The 24,159-nt window shown below is 53.7% G+C and overlaps 2 protein-coding genes across 3 annotated transcripts; both read left to right on the forward strand.

Moving 5' to 3' along the window:
* The first annotated feature begins 1,978 nt into the window (after positions 1–1,978).
* LOC141998436 (uncharacterized) lies at positions 1,979–20,139 on the forward strand. 2 transcript variants are annotated; one of them, XM_074971264.1, is made up of 6 exons: positions 1,979–2,362; positions 5,167–5,254; positions 5,805–5,931; positions 6,902–7,015; positions 7,387–9,170; positions 19,980–20,139. In XM_074971264.1, the coding sequence occupies exons 1-5, from the start codon at positions 2,271–2,273 to the stop codon at positions 8,910–8,912; spliced, it is 1,947 nt and encodes a 648-aa protein (XP_074827365.1). In that variant the 5' UTR covers positions 1,979–2,270; the 3' UTR covers positions 8,913–9,170; positions 19,980–20,139. The 2 variants fall into 2 exon arrangements, with proteins under 2 accessions (XP_074827365.1, XP_074827367.1); XM_074971266.1 differs by lacking the exon at positions 1,979–2,362 and adding an exon at positions 3,425–3,657 and having other exon boundaries at positions 6,899–7,015; positions 7,384–9,170.
* Positions 20,140–20,602: 463 nt separating this feature from the next.
* On the forward strand, positions 20,603–24,120 carry LOC141998903 (class I histocompatibility antigen, F10 alpha chain-like). Its single transcript, XM_074971863.1, has 4 exons — positions 20,603–20,915; positions 22,976–23,254; positions 23,708–23,824; positions 24,104–24,120. Exons 1-4 carry the CDS (start codon positions 20,603–20,605, stop codon positions 24,118–24,120), a joined length of 726 nt encoding a protein of 241 aa, XP_074827964.1.
* The last annotated feature ends 39 nt before the right edge of the window (positions 24,121–24,159 follow it).

Below are 24,159 nucleotides of genomic sequence, written 5' to 3' on the forward strand. Positions count from 1 at the left end.
CCATCTCTCTAGAAACCCCCCTTCTTCCCCCCTCCCCGGGATCTGCAGGTCTCTTTTCTGTGCCCCCAGTGACCCTGCGGCTTCTAGGCAGGACACCTACATAGGGCTGAGAGAAGCTGCCCGTGCCCAAGGGAGGTGGGGCCCCAGGGGGCAGGGTCTGGGGCGGGGGGGGGGGGGCGCAGCACGGTGGGTTTATCGCTAGGACCCAGGAGCACCTAGGTGGGAGGATCGCTGGGGTCAGTCCAGCCAGCAGGAAGTGAATCGCAGCCGCTGGGGTGATTGTGCGTCCAAAATCCCCGAGCCCCGGCGGCTGGTGCTGGGGGCCCGGGCTGCAGCCGGGAGAGGGGAACCTCCAGCCGGGCCCTGCCCGCTGCTCCCCGGGAGCCTCTCCCAGGGCAGAGCCCCCAGCCCGGCCAGGGCCCCTTCCCGGCCCGGCCCCTGCCCCGGGGGGCCCCGCTCGGAGGGAAGGTAAGAGAGACCCGCTCCCCCCCGGCACCCCCGGGCTGCAGGGGGCGGGTTTGGCCCCGGGCTGCTCCCCGCGGAGCCGGCTGCGATTCCCTGCCCCGGGCCCGGGAAAGCTGCCGCAGCTCCCGGTGTGTGCGGGGCGGGACAGCCGGGCCGGGCCGGGCTGGGACAGTGACACCTGGGTTCTGGGGGGGGGGAGCCGAGAAGGGGCTGAAAATGGCGGGGGGTGCGGATAACGGGGGGGTAGAGGGGGGAACAGGGATGTGTGAGGCCGGGGGCAGGAGGGCGATGCGGGGGCAGGGGCGGTGGTTGCACTGAAGGGGGGTTGGGGCGATGCAGGGTGATCGGGGGACAGAGCGGGGATTATGGGGCTGACGCGAGCGAGGCTGGAATGTAGGGAAGACGTGTGTGTGTGTGTGGGGGGGCTCTGGGAGGGAAAGGGGGGGATGTGGGGAGGGGAGGCTGTGTAAAGAGCTGCCCGGTGAAGGGAGAGCCCGGGGGCAGGGAGACGGCGGAGGGGTGGGGAGATACAAGGCAGCTCCCCTGCCCCGTGGGGTAAGGGAGGGTGAGGGGGTTGCCCTGCCCAGCGGCCAGTGGGGATTTGTTCCTCTACAAATGGTCAAACCAGCAGTGGGGGATGGGCAGGGTGACCTCCCTCCCGAACTGGGCAGCACAGCCCTGAAGTGCAGAGTTCAAGTCCCGGTCCTGGGCTGAAGGACTCCCGGGCACCATTTGTCCCGGATTCCCTGCGCCAGGGCTCTGCGCCTGCCCGAGGCTCCGGGGCAGCGCCAGCCTGTTCCCTGGGGGTGGGGCTGAGGTGGGACCCCCCTTGGCCTCGAGCCCCCGCCCCCTGCTCCTCCTCTTCCCTGCCCCCTGGCCAGCCAGAAGCTAGATCCAGGCCATAATAAGAGCTGCCCCGTCTGCAGTGGGGAGTCCCAGACTCTCCGCCTGCCCTGGGGGGCCGGGGGATGCTAGGGGCACTGGGGTTGCCAGCTTGCTAAGTCCAGCCCCGCCCCCCTTCCGATGATGCATCCGATGAAGTGAGCTGTAGCTCACGAAAGCTTGTGCTCAAATATATTGGTTAGTCTCTAAGGTGCCACAAGTCCTCCTTTTCTTCTTGCGAATACAGACTAACATGGCTGCTACTCTGAAATCTTTCTCCACACACTTTCTCAGGCCCGACGGGGGAGGTGCTGGCACAGGAGTCCCCACAGGCCACAGGGCCCCGAGATAGGCAGTCTTGTGTCAGGGCCGGCCTTAGGGAAAATGGCACCCTGGGTGAACTTGCATTTTGGTGCCTCTGGCCCCCGTGGGCATGGAGCACCCTCACCCCAGTTGCCTCCCTTCACCCCAATCCCTGCACTGAGCCCCCTTTGTCCCTAACCCTGCCCCCTCCTGCACGCTAACCTCTACATTGTGCCCCCTTCACCCCAACTCCTACCCCCCTCCTGTGCCCCTAAGCTCTGCATCCCCTTCCTGCACCCACATGGGGAAACTGACCTGGATGCAAGGATGGAGCAGCTGGCATTGCTGCTCGCTCCCCCACTGGACTGATGCTCCTTTGCCCCGCACCCCCCTAGGGGGCTGTGAGCAGGGGGAGCGAGGTCGGGGCTCCCTGCACACACGTCATGTTCCCTGCCTGGGCTGTGTCAGGAGAGCAGGAGCTCCTGATGCTGATCTCATCGCACTCTCTTTAAGAAAGCACCAGGGTCAGTCACGCACCTGAAGTGCTGCCCTTCCCTCCAGCAGCCCCATTCCCAGCACTCGGAGACGAAGATCTATACCTCGAACTCCTGGTGCTGGCGATGGGACGACAGACTGTGAGGTCGCTGCAGGGCACATGCCGCAACTGGAGCCCAGCCACACGAGGAGAAGATGCCCGGCAGCGGAGGCAGAAGTGCGTGCCGTGACCCCTCAACAGCCGCCTGCTGAGTGCTTGTGAGGGGGGCTAGTTCGTCCCTTGCCCTGACCCAGCCGGGCACTGGGAGCTGCGTCTGCGGGCGGGAGGTGGGGGCAGCACGCAGAACCCCCTGGCCGCCCCTAAGCCTAGGAGCCAGACATACCAGGTGCTTCCCCTGAGCCGCATGTCGCGGAGGCTTGTAGGGAGCCAGCCAGCCCTGCTGCGCAGCACCAGTCTACAGCCCGGTTAGCGGTGCTGACTAGAGCCTCCAAGATCCCTTTTCAAGCGGGTGTTCCAGTCCAAAATCAGACATACGGTCACCCTAATCGGCACTCCAGCCCCCTGCCAAGGGCAGGTGGAGGGTCTGGTGCTCCCTGCAGTAGCCCAGGCTCCCTGTGCAGGTGTTATTACAGCTGGACTTCTGGCCTGGCCAGGAGACAGGGCCTCAGAGGAAAGAGGTGGAGCAGGGGGCGTGGCCTCAGGGAGAGGAGGGGCGGGGCTCCTGCATGTGTCCCACTTTTGCCTTTAGAAAAGCTGATCACCCAGAGATAGGGGGCGGGCAGAAGATTTACCTAGGAGGGCTGAGAATTTACCAGGCAAATGTCCACCCAGAATCGCCACACACACCCCGCTCCCAATTTCATGTTTGTGTTTAAAAACAATCTTCTTATTTGAGGGGTCTGTCTCCTGGGTTGACAGCACTGAACAGGGGCTGGTCTGATTTCTGCTCAGGATTCGGTGTCCAACCAGAGTCACTGTGAGCCACAAGGAGTGGAATTGGGGTTTGGTTCGGGTTCAGTGGCAGAAGGGGGAGGGGGTTGGGAGTGAACCCTGTGGCTTGCTTCAGTGGGGGAACTGAATTTGGGGCCTGGGGCCTGCCTCAGCTGGGGCAGTTGGAGGGAGGAGCTGCCCCAAGGGGTGGGGACGGGTGAGAGGAGGCCTGTCCAAGGGGAAGAAGAATTGAGCAGCCTTTTCCCTTGCGCTTGAAGAGTTAATGTTAACTTCTGGGACAGGGAGCCCCACTTCTCTCCCCCCTCCCTCCCTGCTCCTGTGGGCTGCCCCCTTCTCTTCTCCTACTGGGACAGGCCGTACTGGTAGCGATCACATGCCTGGGTGTTGTTTTGTTGTCTTGTTTTATCATGAGTGAGATCAGAGTAGGTTTTATTTTATTTTGTCAAATATTGAGCTGAAAAACTGCTGAAACTTCATTTCAACAGGTAGCCATTTTTTTTCCAAGTTCAATTCAGATTCACTGAGGAAGAGGGGAAATACTGGTTTGAGTCTGGTTCCAGGTCAGTTGAGCATATCGGTTCAACCTGGTTCTGTTCTGTTCTGGTGTGAGTCCAGGTGGGCCAATGAAATCCGCAGCTGCTGAATTGTCCTCAGAAGGGGGGTTGGGGGACTGGTTACTGCTAAGGCAGAGAAGGCTGGTGTCTATTTCTGTCTGCTCATGATTAAGGCTGCGAGTGTGTCACGGAGGTCATGGAAGCTAGAAGCTTAGGCAGGGAGATGTCGCCGCTTCTGAGAAGCCAGGTAGGAAGCCTGCAAGCCCTGTCAACCCCGCCCTCCAGCACCAGCGGGGATCCTGGGCTGCTCCCACCCAAGCACCCACAGCGCCCCCTAGACCATCCCCCTGAGCACCCGCGGAGCCCCCCCCGCCACTAACTCCCAGCACCCGTGGTGCCCCCCGGGCCACTCCCGCCCACGAGCACCTGCAGCACTCCCAATAGTTAGTGAGCAGTACAGTACAAGTCATGGACAGGTCACGAGCCATCAAGTTTTGTTTACAGCATGTGACCAGTCCCTGAGTTTTACTAAAAATATCCATGACTCTAAGGGAGCCTTACGCATGATATTGGGTTGATGCTGCCTCCTGCAGTGTGATCTGGGGCCCAGACTGAGCAGCAGCTGCTTCCCCAGCGGGGTCTGTGCCAAGGAGAGACCTTCATTAACCACCCTCTGTGTCCGAGACGGGGGATGGGACGGACTGACAACTTTCTCCGGTGGCTGGAACCAGCTCCTAGGGTAGCCCCGGGCTCTGCTGGCACCAGCCCCTGAGCCAGAGCATGCAGGTGACTGGGAGAGACCCCGGGGGAAAGGGCTGGGGCCGGGCAGGAAGGTGACTCTGCACAACAGGCCCCTTTCAGGGACCTGCTGGTGAGTTTGTACCAGATGGGGAGGGGGCTCCCCCTGTGCCTGCGGATCCCAGAGCTGCTGCCCTCAGTGACACAGCCAGGCTCACACTGGAAAGTGAACGCCCCTGGGAACGGGACAGTCCCCAGTTCTCCCAGGCAGAGGGGAGAGGGAAGGAGACAGGAAGGGGAACGAAAGCGAAAGCGGCAGCAGGAGCAAGAAGTGGGGAGGGAGGCTCCCGGACCCGCCCGGATCCATTCCCTGCATCCCCCTGGGCAGCCTGACTCTCCTGGGAACAAGGGGAGGAACTGACAGAGGAAAATCCAGATCCTGCCCCGGCCGAATCCCCGCGCTGCTGGGGGGACGCGCTGCCCTCGGGGCTGATATCAGGGGAAATCCCCCAAAGTGGCTCATTTTATTCTGCTCTTCTCTAGCATTTGTCTCAGAGACTCTGTCCCGGGGGTGGGGGTGGGGCGTTAAGTGTCTTGGGAGGTTCAGTGCTGGTGGGAGGGGCTGGGTCTGTGTTGTAATAAAGTGACTGAGGGTTTTCCTAGTGTAGCAGAGCCCAGAGTGTCTGTCTGCAGGGAGGGAGCCTGGGGGGAATTGGGGTGTGAAATGGACTCAAGCCCCTTCTGAAACCTCCCCCGTCGCCCCTCTCACCTTGACAGGCTGAGGAATCACGTCCACGTTTTGCTCCAGATCCTCCCTTCTTCCAGGGGACAGGGAAGGGAAATGGCTGTGAAGGAGCCAGCTCAGGTAGGGGATTTTCAGGGAGCTGCAGGGGGGATTTGCTGTAGAGGGGGAGGGGCAGGAAACACACAGGGGGAGGCAGGGAGGGGACAACGTTTGACAAACCTGCTGGGGCACGTTCAACTTGGAGCCTGATTTTCTGAACAGGCCCATTGGCGGGTGGGGGGGGGGAACATTCCCCCCATTTCTGAAATGGGAAACACCCCCCTGGGCAGGGCTGGGAAAAGTGACCAGACTCCCAGTGCTGGAGCCTGACCCACTGGCCAGAGGCTGCTGTGAAATACGAAGGGAAGCTGTCGGGATTCCTGTCCCTGTCCCCGGCTCAGAGTTCTGCTTCCCGTCTTGGCCTGTGGCTGGCAGGTGTGTGGGAAATGAGAAGACCCTGCCCTGCTCCGTGTGCTGGGGGGGACAAGGAGCTCTCACCTTCTCCCACCCCCTGAAGCCTCCTGGCTGCTCCAAGTGGGGGTGGGATTCTGCTCCTCTGGGCCTCCTCCCCCATCACTAGTGGATTTGCGGCTGGGGCTGCAGGTGCTGAATGCGGGAACTGATGTTTCAGATGCCGGTGACCTTCGAGGAGGTGGCTGTGTATTTCACCGAGGGGCAGGGGGCTCTGCTGGACCCCGCTCAGAGAGCCCTCTACTGGGACGTCATGCAGGAGAACTATGTGATGGTGACCTCGCTGGGTAAGGGATTCCTGTGGCCTCACTAATGGAAGCCGTGGGGTCTGCGTGTCTGAATCTGGTCAGGTTCTTCCCTGGTCTGTTAGATTGGAGGAGGAGGGTCGCATAGTCCACAGCTCCAGTGTGCATCAGTGCCGACTCCGTGGGTGCTCCCCTGCCCTACCTTTTCTTCTTCCCCCCCGAGCACACGCGTCCACACTCCTGCACCTATCTCCCAGCATTTCCCACTCGGCCGCTGCCAAACAGCTATTTGCATGCTCAGGGAGGGGGAGAGGAGTAGGAACGTGGCACACTCAGGGGAAGAGGCAGGGCTGGGGCAGGGATTTGGGGAAGGAATTAGAATATGGGCAGGGAGGGGGAGGAGTTGGGGTGGGGACTTTGGGAAAGGGGTTGAAATGGGGGTGAGGAAGGGGTGGGAAGAGATGGGGAAGGGGCAGGGCCTCATGAATGGGTGGAGTGGGGGCAGGGCCGGGGACACAGGGGGGATCAAGCACCCATGAAAAAGAGGGGAAGTCGGCGCCTATGCCAGTGTGAGAGAGACTTGCATCTCCATACCCCATTTAAGGGAACACGGGAGTCAGAAATGGACAGACTAACTCATCCCCATCTCTCCAGCTGTCAAGGGGTCAGAAGCAGGGTATTGCCCTGTCTGTATTATTTCTCCTTCACACACCGTTCACCTTGCTCCATCTGTGGGGAGGGCTCTAGGTTCTGCAGGCTTGGAAATAGGCAGGAGTTTAACACCTGAGCTGTGTGTGTGTCAGCAAGTCCCCCAGAGCACATCTACCCTGAGACCTCCTAGTGAGAGGGTAAAAAGATCCCCCCAGACACCTAGATCTCTTCTGCTCCCAAGGGGTCTGAGTTACCACAGTCCCATGTAGGGTCAGGTTAAACTCAAGGAATGTTCCTTGTGACAGATATTTTACCAAGACTCCATGCGCCCTGACCTTGCCTGATTTTACTCCCTAAGCAGGATTCCCCATTCCCAAACCTGACCTGATCGCTCGGCTGGAACGAGGGGAAGAGCCGTGGGTCCCAGATCTCCAGGCCGACGAGGAAAGTGGGAGCCCAAGAGGCACCCACACAGGTGAGGAGTCAGGGAAACTGAGACAGAACCCTCTGGTGAGCGAAGGAAAAAGCTGGGACTCCCAAAACGTGCCGTGAGCGAGAGCCCCCAGTTCTGCCCCATCTCACCCAGGTCAGGGCTGCAGTCAGCAGGTGTTGTAGCATCAAGGCAAATATCAGTCACGTTTTCCCACCCATCCTGTTAGCTGTTGGGAATTTCCTCCCTGACTTTACTTCCCTGGGAGTGTTTGATTGGGATGTGGAGGCAGAATCCAATGTCTCCAGCTCCCCAACAGTCACTGTGTGGTGTTTTCCCTCTTTGCTATTCCCCTTTTGGTCCCTTCTCCCTGGCAGAGGCAGTGACTCCTGTCTGGATTCTCTCTCTCCCAGCAGGTGATAGGACAGTGGGTGAGAACAAGGAGGAGAATCAGCAGCAGGAAGGTCCTGAGCAAGTGGAACCGCAGGAGAGGTTTTTGAGAAGAGCTGAAGGGAATTTTTCCCAGGGCTTGGTACAGGGAAATGCCTGGGGAGATCGAGACGGATCAGAGATGCAGCTGGGAAACCATCCCGGGAAGAAAATGGATAAATCCACTGAACATGGAGGAGGATGTCAGGAGCCGAAGGAAACCACAGTCCAGCAGACAAGTCACAATGAAGAGAAACCCTATAAATGCTTAGACTGTGGGAAAAGCTTCAGTAGGAAGCGATGTCTTACTGTACACCAGAGACTGCACACAGGAGAGAAATCCTTTAAATGCCTTGAGTGTAAGAAAAGTTTTAATCAGAGGTCATATCTTATGTCACATCACAGAACCCACACAGGAGAGAAGCCCCATAAATGCTTAGACTGTTGGAAAAGTTTCATTCATAAGTCACAACTTATTATACACCAGAGAGTACACACAGGCGAGAGACCCTTTAAATGCCGTGAGTGTGGGAAAACTTTCAGTCACCGCTCAAATCTTACTAAGCATCAGAGAATCCACACTATAGACAAGCCCTATAAATGCTTCGACTGTGGGAAAAGTTTCATTGACAGAATAAAACTTACTAGTCATCAGAGAATCCACACAAGAGAGAGCCCCCATAAATGCTTTGACTGCGGGAAAAGCTTCATACATAAGTCAAGGCTTATTGTACACCAGAGACTGCACACAGGAGAGAGACCCTTTATGTGCAGTGAGTGTGGGAAAAGTTTTAAGGAAAGTTCATCCCTTGCTAAACATAGGAGAATCCACACAGGAGAAAGACCCTATAAATGCCCTCAGTGTGGGAAATGTTTCAGTGTGCAATCAACCCTTAACACACATCAGAAAACTCACACAAGAGAGAAACCCCATAAATGCTTGGACTGTGGGAGAAGCTTCATTCAGAAGTCAAAACTTAGTATACACCAGAGAGAACATAGAACATATAAATGCCTCAACTGTGGGAAAAGTTTCATTGACAGAATAAAAGTCACTAGACATCAGGCAATCCACACAGGAGAGAGACCCCATAAATGCTTTGACTGTGGGAAAAGCTTCATGCACAAGTCAAGGCTTATGGTACACCAGCGAGTGCACACAGGAGAGAGACCTTTCAAATGCTGTGAGTGTGGGAAAAGTTTTAGTAAGAGCTCAGCACTTATTACACATCAGCGAACCCACACAGGAGAGAGACCTTATGGATGTCTTGAGTGTGGGAAAAGTTTTAAGGAAAGTTCATCCCTTACTAAACATAGGAGAATCCACACGGGAGAAAGACCCTATAAATGCCTCGACTGTGGGAAAACTTTCAGGCACTGCTCAAACCTTTCTAAACATGGGAGAATCCACATCAGAGAGACGCATTATAAATGCCTTGACTGTGGGAAAAGCTTCAATAAGAGCTCAGCATTTACCAAACATGAGAGAATCCACAAGGCCGAGAGACCCTAGGAATTACTTGACTGCAGGAAAAGATTCAATTTGACTTCACACTTCAGTGAGCCACACAACAGAGAGACATGGAATGTGGGGAAGGTTCATTTGGTGCTCCCGGAGTATCAAGCATCCGCAAATCCGCACAGGGAAGAAACCTCTGAGATGTTGTCAGCGTGGAAAATGCTCCAAGTGGAGCTAACACCGTGCTGGACATCAGAGACTCCTCCACACAACCGGGAAATTCTCTCAGGGCCCTGACTGGGGCTGGCCATGGTGAGAAACCCATTTCCTCGTTCCCACACACATCCGGGGCATTTGGCTCCCAAGGATGCAGCTGCCCATCACTGGGGTGAGGATCCAGCAGTAGCCAAGCATCAGCTGGTCAGTGACCCTCTGGCTCTGGCTGGTCTAAGCAAACCCCAGGCAGAGGTGAAGAAGCCCCAATCAGCCCCTCCTCCCTGCTGCAGCCCTGACTGCTGAGCTAATGGGCCACAGGTGGGGGAAGAGAGAGAGAGAAACTCCTCCAGCCTCTCCTCTGCGGCTGAAGTTCCCCCCTCTCCCTTCCCCTCCCAGCCGGGATCCCCCTGCCATGGAGATGCGGGAAAGGACACTTGGGCGAGGCCCCATATTCACTCTAGAAACCTGTCCCCATCCCCCATCTTCCACCAGCCCCTGGGCTGGGCTCCCCCACTTACCTGGAGTTGTTCCCTGCAGGGTGAATGTCTCTAGGGGCTGGTAACTCCTCCTCTCCCCAAATTTCGCAGGGTGCTGTGTTCTGGGGGATCATCTATTAAGGGACCAGGCTGATGGGTTGTGGGGAGGAAACTGGGGATTGAATGGTTGGGGCTGGTGGCGCTGGGAAGCAGGGGGAGCTGGGTGCTGGGCTGTCGAGTGTTTGGGGATGATGGGATAAGAGGCGAGGGAGAGCACAGGGGTAGAGAGGTGCTGCCTCTCCTCACTCTCCCCCTCTGCGCCTTCTCCCTGCCCCCGCTGCATTCAGACAGCATCATTAGCAGAGACTGATTCCCACAGGGCCTTTTGTTGGAAACCTGGGTTTCCCACCTCCGCTACAGCAGCATCAGCCTCTGAGAGGGAAGCAGCGTTGCCTAGTGGATAGAGCACTGGCCTGGGACTCAGGAGACCTAAGCTCTGTTCCCAGCTCTGCCAGCAGCTTGTGGGGTGACCTGAGACAAATCTGTGCCTTCCAGAGAGGGAATAAATGGGGAGTGATATCAGCCTCCGAGTGTCTGTCTAGGGCAGGAAAAGTGGTTGGCATTAGCTAGTGTGTCTCCTTTGTTCCTCCACCCCTTTTTCTAGTGTAGACTGACCCTGAGCAGTTTATTCCAATCCCCCATTAGCAAAGTGATTGTTTGAGTCACTAAAAGTACCCCCTTTGGAGTGAGATTGTCTCATTCCCAGACATCCTCACGCTGCTCCAGGTTATGCTGAAAAGTATTTAAGTTTTCTTTTTTTGCTATTTCTCCCTTATACATCAGAATTCAATAGATTCTAAAAAAGGCTGGAGCACGGCTAGTAAAATAATTTGGTTTTTTAACATATGTGTTATATGAGGGTGTTAGCCGATGGCCAGGGATGTTTGGTGAGGTGCCAGCTATGCCCGTTTTATACCATCCGTGACTTTAACCGCTAGGACGCACTGTCCCTTCGCGGCGGGCAGCCCGGGCTAGGCTGACGGATGCCCCAAGGTCCTAAACACCCGTGACTTTAACTGCTAGAGCTCAGAGTTCCTTCGCAGCGGGCAGTCAACACTGACTGACAGGTGCCCCAATGGCAGCACTAAGAGCCTCTCCACACCCGTGACTTTAACTGCTAGAGCTCAGAGCTCCTTCGCAGCGGGCAGTCAGGATTGACTGACAGGTGCCCCAAGAGTTTGCCCCGTGGAGGCGGCACAACTCAACGCTAGGCTCTTAGTACTCTCACCTAATGGCCAGGCTTTATAGCCAAAACGGCTGAGGTTCTTTAATTGTGTTGGCTGCTTTACAGTAAACCAGAGAAACAAGTCAGGCTTATGCACAAATGGTTACCAAAATTTATTAAACTAGATTCTAATCATGTGGTTACAAAATTGCTAGTGCCTACTTATTTAAATGTAGAGATGTTACACACACAAACAAGTTACAAAACTGAAGCCACAATCCCAAAGAAAGAAAACCAAGTATAGAGCTCTATTTCAAAATATGTGTATACTAAAGATAGGAGATCAGGTGTGGGTGCTTCTTACCCTCCTTGCATCTCTCGATTCCAGCGGTGCCAAGCCAGGATCGGTCACTCAATTCCGTGGAAAGACGAATAAGGGACAAGGCTTAGGGACCCTCTTAGCTGCAGAAGCCTTGGGAGGCTGTCACTTATCTGACCAGCAGATAGATAGTGAAAAGCACTCAAAAATCATGGTGCTGTAGGTCCCATACTTATACCTCTGTACTCCTTTATTCTCTTTCTCCTTTCTTATGCCAAATTGGGGCTGGTCTGTCTGGGCGACGCCAGCTCTCGCAAGAGTAGTTTACACTTGCAAGGGAGAGAAACAATAAGTTTCGACTACTGGACATTCCTTTTATTAGGGTAAATATTTTCCCACCTAGGATGTTGGGGTGTGTGCATCATGCTATTTAGTAGGGGCTAAGAGCCATGTCTGTCACAGCTTCTCTGTCTGCTGTGAGCCTAATCGTTGTATATGTTCCCAGAGGCACATTGTAGCAGCACACCTGTGCTTCTCACAGCTTCAAAGGCTGTGCTGGAATTTATGTTAAGTGCCCTGTTGTTTTGGCTCCCTTGTGTTCCCAGCAATGCTGGTCTGGGGGGGGGGGGGGGGGCTGGCTGTCTGGCTACAGAGGGGGACGGGGTGAGTCTGGGGGATTCCCTCCTGCCCCCATTGACCTCACATGTCTTCTCTCACAGAGCAGCCTCTGCCCAAGCTGTGGAGAGTTTATCCTTTTCCCTTTCTACCCCTCCACCTTCATGTGTGTCATTTACCACAGTGTTCTTTTCCCATCATGCTTAGGAATCAGGCTTTGATTTCTTTGATCCTCAAGCATGCCTCTGAGGGCTGGAGAAGAAAATGTCAAATTCCTGAAGGGGGAATTCAAGTGAACCCCAAAGCACAGTTTGAGCTTCAATCTCAGCCTCCATCTATTGGTAAAGTGGCATCTGGAGTTTTTCCAGCCAAATCCAGATCATTTGTAGATAGGAAGTTTTTGGTTGTCTTTTTTCCCCTCTTTCTTTTATGATGATGATGCTAAAACTTTTGTCAATAACCCAGCCAAATAACACTGCGGTGCGGAGTAAAGCAGCTTTAGCCTGCTGAGCAGGAAATGGGAAAATTTGTTCCCAAGATTTTCAGTTTTAGGATTTTTTAGGATTTCATTTCATGAACGGGAAAGTGGTTTTTTATCCCACCCTGGACTATGGGGTTTTTCTCTTTGGTGAAGGCTGCTCTGTCACGTATTTTGATATTAAATTAGTTTGACAGGATGTAGTTCAGATTTCTTGGCGACTTCAAAAGACAAATGATAGTTTGCCAAAATAATCCTTACTGATTTTCCTTTCACGTCAGATTTGCTTCTTCTTTGAACAAGAAAAATGACCAGTATCTGTCAGCAAAAACTATGAGGGCAAGAGCTGGATAGGCATTCCGAGAGTCAGAGAGTGAGGGTATGTCTGCACTACAAAATTAGGTTGATTTTATAGAAGTCGATTTTTCAGAAGAGATTTTATACAGTCGATTGTGTGTGTCCCCACTAAGCACATTAAGTCGGTGGAGTATGTCCTCAGTACCATGGCTAGCATCGACTACCATGATGGAAAGGGGCCATGACCCTTGATATCTGCCTGAAGGTATCGTAATTCCTACGGCTGGAGCGCAGCTGAGACTGGACAGCCTCCTCTCCCCAAACGCTGATGAGATTCAACACCTCGGCATTACTCCATGCTGGTGATCGCCTGGCGCGTGGAGACATGGTCACCTGGAAAGATGCGCTGAGCAAACAGGAAGGGGACTTTCAAAATTCCCAGAGAATTTAAAGGGTGGGTCTGACGGTTGGTCACCTGAGGGCAGGGCAGTAGAATTCAAACTGATGACCAGAGTGTCTAGAAGAGGCATTGTGGGACGCGTCCTGGAGGCCGATCAGAGCGCATTAATAGAGCAGGGCATCCACACTGGTACCACGGCGCTCCAGCCCGGGCGCAGCAAGCTCTATGCTTCTCGTGGAGGTGGATTACCAGGAGCGCTCTACGTGCCTTGCCAGTGTGGACCCCTGAGGAGTTAGGGTGCCTAGGGCTGATTTAATGCACTCTAATGTGCAAGTGTAGACAAGGCCTAAGGCTTTTTCATGCCATGTGCTGTGAAGCTTGTGTTTGGGACAAAGGAAGTACAAGACACATGACAAAAAGAATATAAAAAACAGCTGCATCATCTCAATTTTGTCTTTAATAATTCTGCTTCCTACCTCTGGAGCAACTTCTCTACAAACTGAAGCATTGAACAAAGGACTGAATGACCCATCCAAGCTTTGGACATGTTCCACAGGGATTCTCAAGCCAGCAAACTCAATACTGCTAAGAACCTGCTATATGGACTTTGAAGTCTTATGGGTGTATCTGATTGGTGATTGCTTTACCATTTAACAAGTCTCTCCTTGTGCTTGCCTTTTCTTTTATAATAAACCTTTAGTTTTAGACACTAAAGGATTGGCTGGCAGTGTGGTCTTATGGGGAAGATCCAAATTAATATTGACTTGATAATGTGGCTGGTGGGGATCAGAAGAACATTTGGTATATGTGAGCAGAGTTTCAAATAACTTCACACTGTACTGGACCTAGGTACTGATTGGGAGACAGAGAACTGGAATGCAACAAAGGGGGCTGTGTGATTTCTTTTTTTTCAGCTTCTTGCTAACCAGTATGGGGGATCAGGAGCACAGTTTGTGACTGGTTGGTGAGTCTAATTTCAGTGTTAACCACCAGTTATGGAAGAATCTGCTCTCCTTTTGCAACCTGCCCTGACCGTGGCATTTTCACCGTGGGCTGCCCCAGGCACCTTGGGTCACAAAGTTAAAATGTTACTGTGACAAAGTGGGAATGTTCTTAATGTTTTCTCTGAATACTGTGTGGGTGCCTCAGTTTCCCCTATGAAGTTCTTAAGTATCTAGGTGGTGGGGAAAAGGTGTATGATTGTTGCAGAGCCCTAGAGGGCAGGTGTGTGCAGGGGTCTGCACAGAAACTGGCCGACACCCTGTCTCCTGGCAACTGATGGCCTGGGACCCTCCTCTGCAAAGGTGCCAACTGAAGGTGTTAGAGAACAAAGAGATCAGGTGACCTCCTGGCCTGGGAAAGAGACAAAGGCTGGAGGAGGAGCCATGGGGGGAGGGGGCGGGAGAGGCTGGGGGAGACTGCTGGAGAGAGTTTCAGTTTAGAGCTGGCTGGGGAAATGGAGGGAGGGCCAGCTGGGGCTCTGGCCTCCCTGCCCCCATGGGGAAATAGAGGGAGGGCCAGATGGGGCTCTGGCCTCCCTGTTCCCCGAAGAGGGACCTAGCTGAGGGGTCCTCGTCTCTGTAACTACAAGCTCTGTTTTAGACCATGTTCCTGTTGTCTAATAAACCTTCTGTTTTACTGGCTGGCTGAGAGTCACGTGTGACTGTGGAATTGGGGTGCAGGACCCTCTGGCTTCCCCAGGAGCCCTGCCTGTGTGGACTTGCTGTGGGAAGCACACGGTGTGGTAGTGGATGCTGAATGCTCCGCGGTCAGACCCAGGAAGGTGGAAGCTGTGTGAGCCGCTTGCCCTGGAGACAGTCTGCTCACAGAGAGGAGGCTCCCTCAGAGTCCTGACTGGCTTCGTTAGGGAGCAGTTCCAGAGCATCGCCTGGTGACTCCATGACAGTTCCCTTTGGTTTTTCAGTTTGAAACAACTTTGTCTCAAAGTGTATTTTACATTACATTATCGATTCTAATATACAATGAAAAAGTCAAAATCAGAATAGAACTCTACAATTTTATTGAAATGAAACGTTTCAATTCACCCCAAATTATTAATTTTTGTTTACCATTGCAGGATGGTTTTTTTTTCATTCTGATTCAGTACAAAAAATAAAAATGGAATTTCTCACAAAAAGGACATTCTGGTTCCTGACCCGCTCCAGTGCAAAGCACCAATTCTTTCTCCATGTTTCTAGACATATCTGGCACATGAGCCATATAGACAGCAACATCTAAAGACCTGTGGCTGAAGTTCTGTGCCCACATCTCTAGCTACTCCTTTGCACCTCCTTCAGTGAGACAGCCATGGAATCCTTTCCAGTAACTACACTGCGTGCAGATCTGGTCACCCCTTAGCAAAAAATATTTATTTGAATTGGAAAACGTACAGAAAAAAGCAACAAAAATTGGGCAAAAAAAGTGATTAGGGGTATGGAATGGCTTCCATATGCGGAGCGATGAATAAGACTGGGACTTTTCAGCTTGGAAAAGAGACAGCTAAGGGGGGATATGATAAAGGTCTATAAAATCATGACTGGCATGGAGAAAGTAAATAAGGAAGTGCTATTTATTCCTTCTGGTAACACAAGAACTAGGGGTCAACCAATGAAATTACTAGGCAGCAGGTTTAAAACAATCAAAAGGAAGTGTTTCTTCACACAACGCACAGTCAACCTGTGCAACTCTTTGCCAGAGGATGCTGTAAAGGTCAAGGCTATAATTGGGTTCAGAAAAGAACTAGATAAGTATAGGGAGAATAGGTCCATCAATGGCTATTAGCCAGGATGGGCTCGGATGGTGTCATAGAATATCAGGGTTGGAAAAGACCTCAGGAAGTCATCTAGTACAACTCCCTGCTCAAAGCAGGGCCAATCCCCAATTTTTGCCCCAGATCCCAAATGGCCCCCTCAAGGATTGAACTCATAACCCTGGGTTTAGCAGGTCAATGCTCAAACCACTGAGCTATCCCTCCCCCCCCAAAATAGAACATCAAGAGCAATTTCCTTTATTTTTGAATCACTTTCTCCACGTGGGCACCAATGATACTGCCAAGAATGACCTTGAGCGGATCACTGCGGACTACGTGGCTCTGGGAAGAAGGATAAAGGAGTTTGAGGCGCAAGTGGTCTTCTTGTCCATCCTCCCCGTGGAAGGAAAAGACCTCGGTAGAGACCGTCGAATCGTGGAACTCAACGAATGGCTACGCAGGTGGTGTCGGAGAGAAGGCTTTGGATTCTTTGCCCATGGGATGGTGTTCCAAGAAGGAGGAGTGCTAGGCAGAGACGGGCTCCACCTAAGGAAGAGAGGGAAGAGCATCTTCGCAAGCAGGCTGGCTAACCTAGTGAGGAGGGCTTTAAACTAGGTTAATCGGGGGAAGGAGAGCAAAGCTCTGAGGTAAGTGGGGAAGTGGGATACCGGGAGGAAGCAGGAGCGTGCGAGAGGCAGGGCTCCTCCCTCATACTGAGAAAGAGGGACGATCATTGAGTTATCTCAAGGGCCTATACACAAATGCAAGAAGCCTGGGAAACAAGCAGGGAGAACTGGAAGTCCTAGCACGGTCAAGGAATTATGATGTGATTGGAATAACAGAGACTTGGTGGGATAACTCACATGACTGGAGTACTGTCATGGATGGATATAAACTGTTCAGGAAGGACAGGCAGGGCAGAAAAGGTGGGGGAGTTGCATTGTATGTAAGAGAGCAGTATGACTGCTCAGAGCTCAAGTATGAAACTGCAGAAAAACCTAAGTGTCTCTGGATTAAGTTTAGAAGTGTGAGCAACAAGGGTGATGTCGTGGTGGGAGTCTGCTATAGACCACCGGACCAGGGGGATGAAGTGGACGAGGCTTTCTTCTGGCAACTCACGGAAGTTACTAGATCGCAGGCCCTGGTTCTCATGGGAGACTTCAATCACCGTGATATCTGCTGGGAGAGCAATACAGCAGTGCACAGACAATCCAAGAAGTTTTTGGAAAGGGTAGGGGACAATTTCGTGGTGCAAGTGCTGGAGGAACCAACTAGGGGCAGAGCTCTTCTTGACCTGCTGCTCACAAACCAGGAAGAATTAGTAGGGGAAGCAAAAGTGGATGGGAACCTGGGAGGCAGTGACCATGAGATGGTTGAGTTCAGGATCGTGACACAGGGAAGAAAGGAGAGCAGCAGAATACAGACCCTGGACTTCAGAAAAGCAGACTTTGACTCCCTCAGGGAACTGATGGGCAGGATCCCCTGGGAGAATAACATGAGGGGGAAAGGAGTCCAGGAGAGCTGGCTGTATTTTAAAGAATCTTTATTGAGGTCACAGGGACAAACCATCCCGATGTGTAGAAAGAATAGTAAATATGGCAGGCGACCAGCTTGGCTTAACAGTGAAATCCTTGCTGATCTTGAACACAAAAAAGAAGCTTACAAGAAGTGGAAGATTGGACAAATGGCCAGGGAAGAGTATAAAGATATTGCTCGGGGATGCAGGAGTGAAATCAGGAAGGCCAAATCACACCTGGAGTTGCAGCTAGCAAGAGATGTTAAGAGTAACAAGAAGGGTTTCTTCAGGTATGTTAGCAACAAGAAGGAAGTCAAGGAAAGTGTGGGCCCCTTACTGAATGATGGAGGCGACCTAGTGACAGAGGATGTGGAAAAAGCTAAAGTACTCAATGCTTTTTTGCCTCTGTCTTCACGAACAAGGTCAGCTCCCAGACTACTGCACTGGGCAGCACAGCATGGGGAGGAGGTGACAAGCCCTCTGTGGAGAAAGAAGTGGTTCGGGACTATTTAGAAAAGCTGGACGAGTACAAGTCCATGGGGCCGGATGCGCTGCATCCAAGAGTGCTAAAGGAGTTGGCAGATGTGATTGCAGAGCCATTGGCCATTATCTTTGAAAACTCATGGCAATCGGGGGAAGTCCCGGACGACTGGAAAAAGGCTAATGTAGTGCCCATCTTTAAAAGAGGGAAGGAGGAGGATCCTGGGAACTACAGGCCAGTCAGCCTCACCTCAGTCCCTGGAAAAATCATGGAGCAGGTCCTCAAGGAATCAATTCTGAAGCACTTAGAGGAGAGGAAAGTGATCAGGAACAGTCAGCATGGATTCACCAAGGGCAAGTCATGCCTGACTAATCTAATTGCCTTCTATGACGAGATAACTGGCTCTGTGGATGAGGGGAAAGCGGTGGACGTGTTTGTTCCTTGACTTTAGCAAAGCTTTTGACACGGTCTCCCACAGTATTCTTGCCAGCAAGTTAAAGAAGTATGGGCTGGATGAATGGACTATAAGGTGGATAGAAAGTTGGCTAGATTGTCGGGCTCAACGGGTAGTGATCAATGGCTCCATGTCTAGTTGGCAGCCGGTATCAAGTGGAGTGCCCCAAGGGTCGGTCCTGGGTCCGGTTTTGTTCAATATCTTCATAAATGATCTGGAGGATGGTGTGGATTGCACCCTCAGCAAGTTTGCAGATGACACTAAACTGGGAGGAGAGGTAGATATGCTGGAGGGTAGGGATAGGATACAGAGGGACCTAGACAAATTAGAGGATTGGGCCAAAAGAAATCTGATGAGGTTCAACAAGGACAAGTGCAGAGTCCTGCACTTAGGACGGAAGAACCCCATGCACCGCTACAGACTAGGGACCGAATGGCTCGGCAGCAGTTCTGCAGAAAAGGACCTAGGGGTGACAGTGGACGAGAAGCTGGATATGAGTCAACAGTGTGCCCTTGTTGCCATGAAGGCCAATTGCATTTTGGGATGTATAAGTAGGGGCATTGCCAGCAGATCGAGGGACGTGATCGTTCCCCTCTATTCGACATTGGTGAGGCCTCATCTGGAGTACTGTGTCCAGTTTTGGGCCCCACACTACAAGAAGGATGTGGAAAAATTGGAAAGAGTCCAGTGGAGGGCAACAAAAATGATAAGGGGACTGGAACACATGACTTATGAGGAGAGGCTGAGGGAATTGGGATTGTTTAGTCTACGGAAGAGAAGAATGAGGGGGGATTTGATACCTGAAAGGGGTTCCAAAGAGGATGGATCTAGACTATTCTCAGTGATGACAGAACAAGGAGTAATGGATTTGTATTTTATTCTTTTGAAATTGTTAAGAGCAGCGACGATTTAGCTCAGACTGAAGCATCTCATCTAATTTACTAGATCATAGCGTCTCCCCTTTGTGTACGAAGAGACAGTTTAATGCACTGTGATGAACAGGAGATGCTCTTGTTTTCGAACAAATATTTTTGCAAAGAATTTTCATCCTACTTGCTATGATTTCAAGAAATAAAGTGGTTTCATCTGAATGGATTTTCAGACAGAAAACGGTTTCCATGAAAATGTTCACACCTGATTTCCTGGGTTCTATCCCTGCCTCCGGGGCGGTTGTTGTCTGTTAGTTAGAACAGGAGTCAGGACTGTTGTCTTCTCTTTCTGGCTCTTTCACCGCTTTGCTGTGTGACACCTTGGGTAGGTCCAATGGGAATAGGGTCAATTCTCTAAGTCCAGGCAGCAGGGAGCCTGGGTGAGATAAGGGATGTTAAGGCCGTCTGCGAAGGAGAAAGGGATCTTTCCAGGTGTTGAACGTCAAGAATTCTAAACTTTGCTAAAATGGCTAGTCTCGAGAAACAAGAACTAGTTGGGGCCAAACTTTAACCATTGTCTTTTTTAAAGCCCATTCAGGGATGTGAGTCCCAGAGAGCCATAGAGAGGGGGAGCAACTTGCCCAAAGTCCCACAGATCAAGAGGCAGCAATGGAAGCAGGAGTGACACTCCCTCTCAAAGGCAGGGGGACCGGACATTAGGGCCTGGTTACAATTGCCAGCTGTGGAGGGAGTGTGCGGCAGTGGTTAGTGAAGGGGCCCATCCATGGCTCTGACACTCGGTGTGACCCTGAGCCGGTAGCTGAGGCCCGTTTGTCATCAGTAGGGTTGGGGTCCCATCGCTACAGCCCAGGGGGGTTGGGAGGCTCCAGGAAGGTGTGTAAAGTGCTGGGATGTCAGGATCCTGGAGGCGCTGTCACCTCCGCCCTAGGGCAGTGTTCTGCACCCCCCTGCTGCTGGCTGAGTTTCTCCGTCCCTTGGCAATCAGACAGACTCTTGTTTTCACAGCCAGTCAATCGCCCGAGTGTCATCACCCTGCCTGCTGGCTGGGCAGGGTAACTCCTGAGGTCACCACCCTCTCCAGCCTGCCTTGGGCTTGGGGAGTGAGGAGGAGGGCGAGGGACGTCTGCTGACCCTGAACATCCGCCATCCATCATCCCATCACCGAGAGCAAGTGAGTGGCATTCGGGTTCCTCGGTGGCTTCCCCTGTCTGTCTGGGGAGAGGCAGAAACAGGGGGAGAGAGTATCTCCAAAGGGGGATTTCATTTGCAAACAGCCCCCAAGAGCCCCTCACTCTCCGACCGGGCAGGGGCTTCTCCAGAGCCATCTCCAGTGTTTTTGGAAAGGTTCCAGCAATGGGGCTCCCAGCTCTTCCCTTGTGGGACACTGTTCCCCAGGCTGAGAGTCTCTGAGCTGGGCCAGACCCTGTGAGCTGCTGAGCCTGGAAATCAATGGGGAACAAGGAGGGCACTGCTCATGGTTCTGCTCTGAACCCTCCTGCTTCTCAGCGTCCTCTGGAACTGGTCGCTCGCTCAGCACCGGTCAGAGATGGCAAAGCGCCGGTGTCACTGCTCCAGCCGAGCACCCCACTGACCCCACCCCACCCTATGGACACGTTTCCCAGATCTCAATGCCCAGTCTGAGCTCTCTCCCTCCCCCGCCTCCAGGGTTTCACACTGAGCAGGTTCACGTGGGCTGCGCTCTGAACGGCCAGGCCCTCGTGGACCCAAGGTTCCAGTACGCCTATGATGGGAGGGACTTCATCAGCTTTGATGATCAGATGAGGACGTGGGTCGCGGCCGAGCAGCCGGCCTTCCCTCAGAAGCAGAGCTGGGAGATGGGCAAGACGTGGACTCAGTACGTCCGGTGGTACCTGAAACAAGAGTGTCTGGACACCCTGCAGAGCCTGGTGCAGCAGGGGAGTGGGGTCCTGCGGCAGCAGGGTGAGTGAGCCTGCAAGGAGCTAGCAGGGGGTGCGGGAGGGGCACAGTCACACCAATGGGACTTAGGTACAGAGGTGCCGACTTCCCAATGCTCCAGGGGATGCTCGACCCCCACTCTGCCCCAGGCCCTCCGCCCACTCCACCCCTTCCTGCCTCACCTCTTCCCACACCCGCTCCGCCCCCCACTCCAACCCCTCTGCCTCTCCCCACCCTGTTCCGCCCCCTTCCCCCTCGTGCGCCGCCCCCTCGCTCCTCCCCCTCCCCCTGTGATTCTCCTGCATGACACAGAACAGCTGATCGTGGCGGGCCGACGGCGTTGCGGGGGAGGGGGAGGCGCTGCTCGGGAGGGCTGCTGGTGGGTGCTGAGCACCCACCATGTTTTTTCCTGTCGGTGCTCCAGCCCCGGAGCACCCACAGAGCCGACGCCTATGCTTGGGTATCTCCGGAAAGGGTGGTGTGGCTGGGCAGAAGGACTGTGATGAAGCGCACCTGTGTTCCATTCCAGCTCTGTCCCTGGCCTGCTGGGTGACCTTGGACCAGTCACAACCCCTCTCTGTGCCTCAGTTTCCTCATCTGTACAATGGGGATAATGAAGCTGACCGTTTTTTGTAAAGTGCATGGAGATGGAGCAATGGCGAGCTTGCTGAGAGCTGCCGGTTGTTCTCAATTGTTACCAGTGCAGACAGATTATTAGCTGGTGCTAGCAGTTCTGGCTGCCTGGGCGCCTCCATTCTGCAAGCCCTTTCCTGTTGGTTTCCAGCTCCCTCCAACGTCTCCTCTTTGGGCTGAACCGTTTCAGCCCTGGGTTGTGAGTTGATTAATTTTGGCAAGTTTGAGCCGGAAAAGGCCCAGCTGTCTGTGCGTGTGAAGGCAGCAGACTGGGAATGGGGCCGGGGGATGCATTTTGTCATTCGACAAAGAAAAAACACTTGTCTTGAGTTTCTTTTGCCCAGTGCTAGCACCTCCTCAGTCGAGGGCAGAGGCGTGGAAAGGGCCAGGGACTCGGGGCAGTGTGGCAGCGGGATTGAAGTGCCCGAGGATGCAGAGAGGGGCCTGGTGGGATTTCCAAAGGGAGGCGCCTGACTCCCTGTGAAATCACCGGGGTTAGGCACCGAGGGGGGTTGGAAATCCGACTGGCCCTTAGCCCCCTAAATCGCACATGCATGTTTGGAGGGTGCAGTGAAAACCTGCCTGGATATAGCTGGGTGACAGTGCAGGAGCGTGCGCAGTGAAGGAGACCTGGGCCCAGGCTTCTGCTGGTAACTACCCAAGTTCAGCTACACCAATATGAGAAAGGATTAGAACAGAGGGGATTGACACCAGATTAACTAACTCCATTTACAAATCAATGTAAATGGGTGCAGACCAGGTCTCTCTCACATGGGAGTACTACTCAAATTCAAACTGGAACAGGTGCAGAGAAGGGCTACTAGGATGATCTGAGGAATGGAGAGCCTACCTTATGAGAGGAGACTCAAAGAGGTTGGCTTGTTTAGCCTAATCAAGGAGCGTATGATGGGTCCACCTACGATGGTGTGTGGCCCATTGGTGACTGCCAGTAGCAAAAATCCCCAATGGCCAGAGACAGGACATTAGATGGGGAGGGCTATGAGTTGCTACAGAGAATTCTTTCCCAGGTATCTGGCTGGTGGGTCTCACCCACATACTCAGGGTCTAATTGATCACCAGATTTGGGGTCAGGAAGGAATTTTCCACCGGGTCAGACTGGCAGAAACCTTGGGGGGTGGGATTGTTGCCTTCCTCTGCAGCATGGGGCACGAGTCACTGCTGCTTTAAACTAGTGTCAATGGTGAATTCTCTGTAACTTGAAATCTTTAAATCATGATTTGAGGACTCCAGTCGCTCAGGCAGAGGTTAGGGGTCTGTTGCAGGAGCAGGTGGGTGAGGTTCTGTGGCCTGCAATGTGCAGGAGGTCAGACTAGATGACCACAATGGTCTCTTCTGGCCTTAGTCTATCAGACACACTGCAGGGCCTTTACCTGTTCTGTTACATGGTCCCAGCCCCTGGCGTCTGGCTAACACCCTGTGTCTCCTCCCAGTGCCCCCCAAGGTCTCAGTTTCCCGCAGAGATGCCCCCGACGGCTCCATCACCCTCTCCTGCCACACCAGGGGTTCTTACCCCCGTCCCATCCACATCTCCTGGATGCAGGATGGAAAAGACATCCTGGTGAAGAAAGATTCCAGCGGGATCCTGCCCAACGCTGACGACACCTACTACATGCAGTTGTCTCTTGAGATCTCCCTGCAGGAGGAGGACAGGCACCGCTATGCCTGCCGGGTAGAGCACAGCAGCCTGGCAGAGCCTGCGCTGGTCTGGGGTAAGGGTGGGGCGAATGGCGGGGGCACAGCCCTCTTGGAGTTTCAGAGATGGGGTGAGCCCCTGTAGCAGAAGGGTCAATATCCCTGCCCATCATTAGTGTGAACTCTTCTAGTCTGGGGATTTGTGTGATCCACAGAAATGGCCGATCCCTCAGAGAATCTGATTTTCTGGCCATTGTGGCCTCCAGTGACGGTGAGTTCCACAGGCTGATGTTATTACAAGTGAAAGGCCCAGCTCTTGTGTGGTGTGTATGGCTGGCAGTGCTCGGCAGAGTGCCCGGTCTTGTGCCCCATCCCTGTCCACCTCCTGCCTCGGACTTTCCTCTCCTCTGGAGGCCAGGTCTCTGCATAGGCCCTTGGGGAGAGGTTCAAGGCAAAGGCCTGTGGCTGACCCAGGAGGATGGCCCAGTGGGTGCTCCCCTCGCTGACCTGAGCTCTTCTCTGTCCCACAGCCCCGGGGAAGAAGGGCTCCCTGCCCCTCTGGGTCCTGGCCTCCATTGCCTGGGCTGCGCTGGTTCTGGCTGGAGCCGTAGGAGCCAGCGTTACCCTGTGGAGGAGAAAATCAGCAGGTAACAGCTGGTCCCTGTGGAGCTGGGATGTATGCGGGGGGGAGGGCTCGGGAATGGGGCAGCCCAGCCAGCCCAAGGGTGAATGGGTCCTCCCACCCCCACCCCAAGGAGAGGTGGGGCAGCGCCGATCACAGTAGCCTGGTCCTGCTGGGGGCAGGGTGGGCTCTGTCATTGACTGGGCATCTTATTGTGGGGGGGGTCACTGGGGTAGGGCTGGCCTCGGCGAGGTGCAGTCAGGGTCACGGGGAGCCTTGTGTTTGGAGCCTCTGTGTGGAGCAGGACTTGCGGAAAGATGAGGATCTATCCCTGTCTGGCTGTGGCTGAGGGGATGTGGA

This window comes from Natator depressus, chromosome 14 (genome assembly GCF_965152275.1).
Source record: "Natator depressus isolate rNatDep1 chromosome 14, rNatDep2.hap1, whole genome shotgun sequence".
Taxonomy (NCBI): Eukaryota; Metazoa; Chordata; order Testudines; family Cheloniidae; genus Natator; species Natator depressus.

Coding starts and splice junctions, on each gene's coding strand:
- LOC141998903 (XM_074971863.1), top strand. CDS start 20,603: ATGCCCAGTCTGAGCTCTCTCCCTCCCCCGCCTCCAGGGTTTCACACT. Junction 20,916..22,975: donor TGGGGTCCTGCGGCAGCAGG/GTGAGTGAGCCT, acceptor GTCTCCTCCCAG/TGCCCCCCAAGGTCTCAGTT. Junction 23,255..23,707: donor AGAGCCTGCGCTGGTCTGGG/GTAAGGGTGGGG, acceptor TCTGTCCCACAG/CCCCGGGGAAGAAGGGCTCC.
- LOC141998436 (XM_074971264.1), top strand. CDS start 2,271: ATGGGACGACAGACTGTGAGGTCGCTGCAGGGCACATGCCGCAACTGG. Junction 5,932..6,901: donor TGTGATGGTGACCTCGCTGG/GTAAGGGATTCC, acceptor CTCCCTAAGCAG/GATTCCCCATTCCCAAACCT. Junction 7,016..7,386: donor CCCAAGAGGCACCCACACAG/GTGAGGAGTCAG, acceptor CTCTCCCAGCAG/GTGATAGGACAGTGGGTGAG.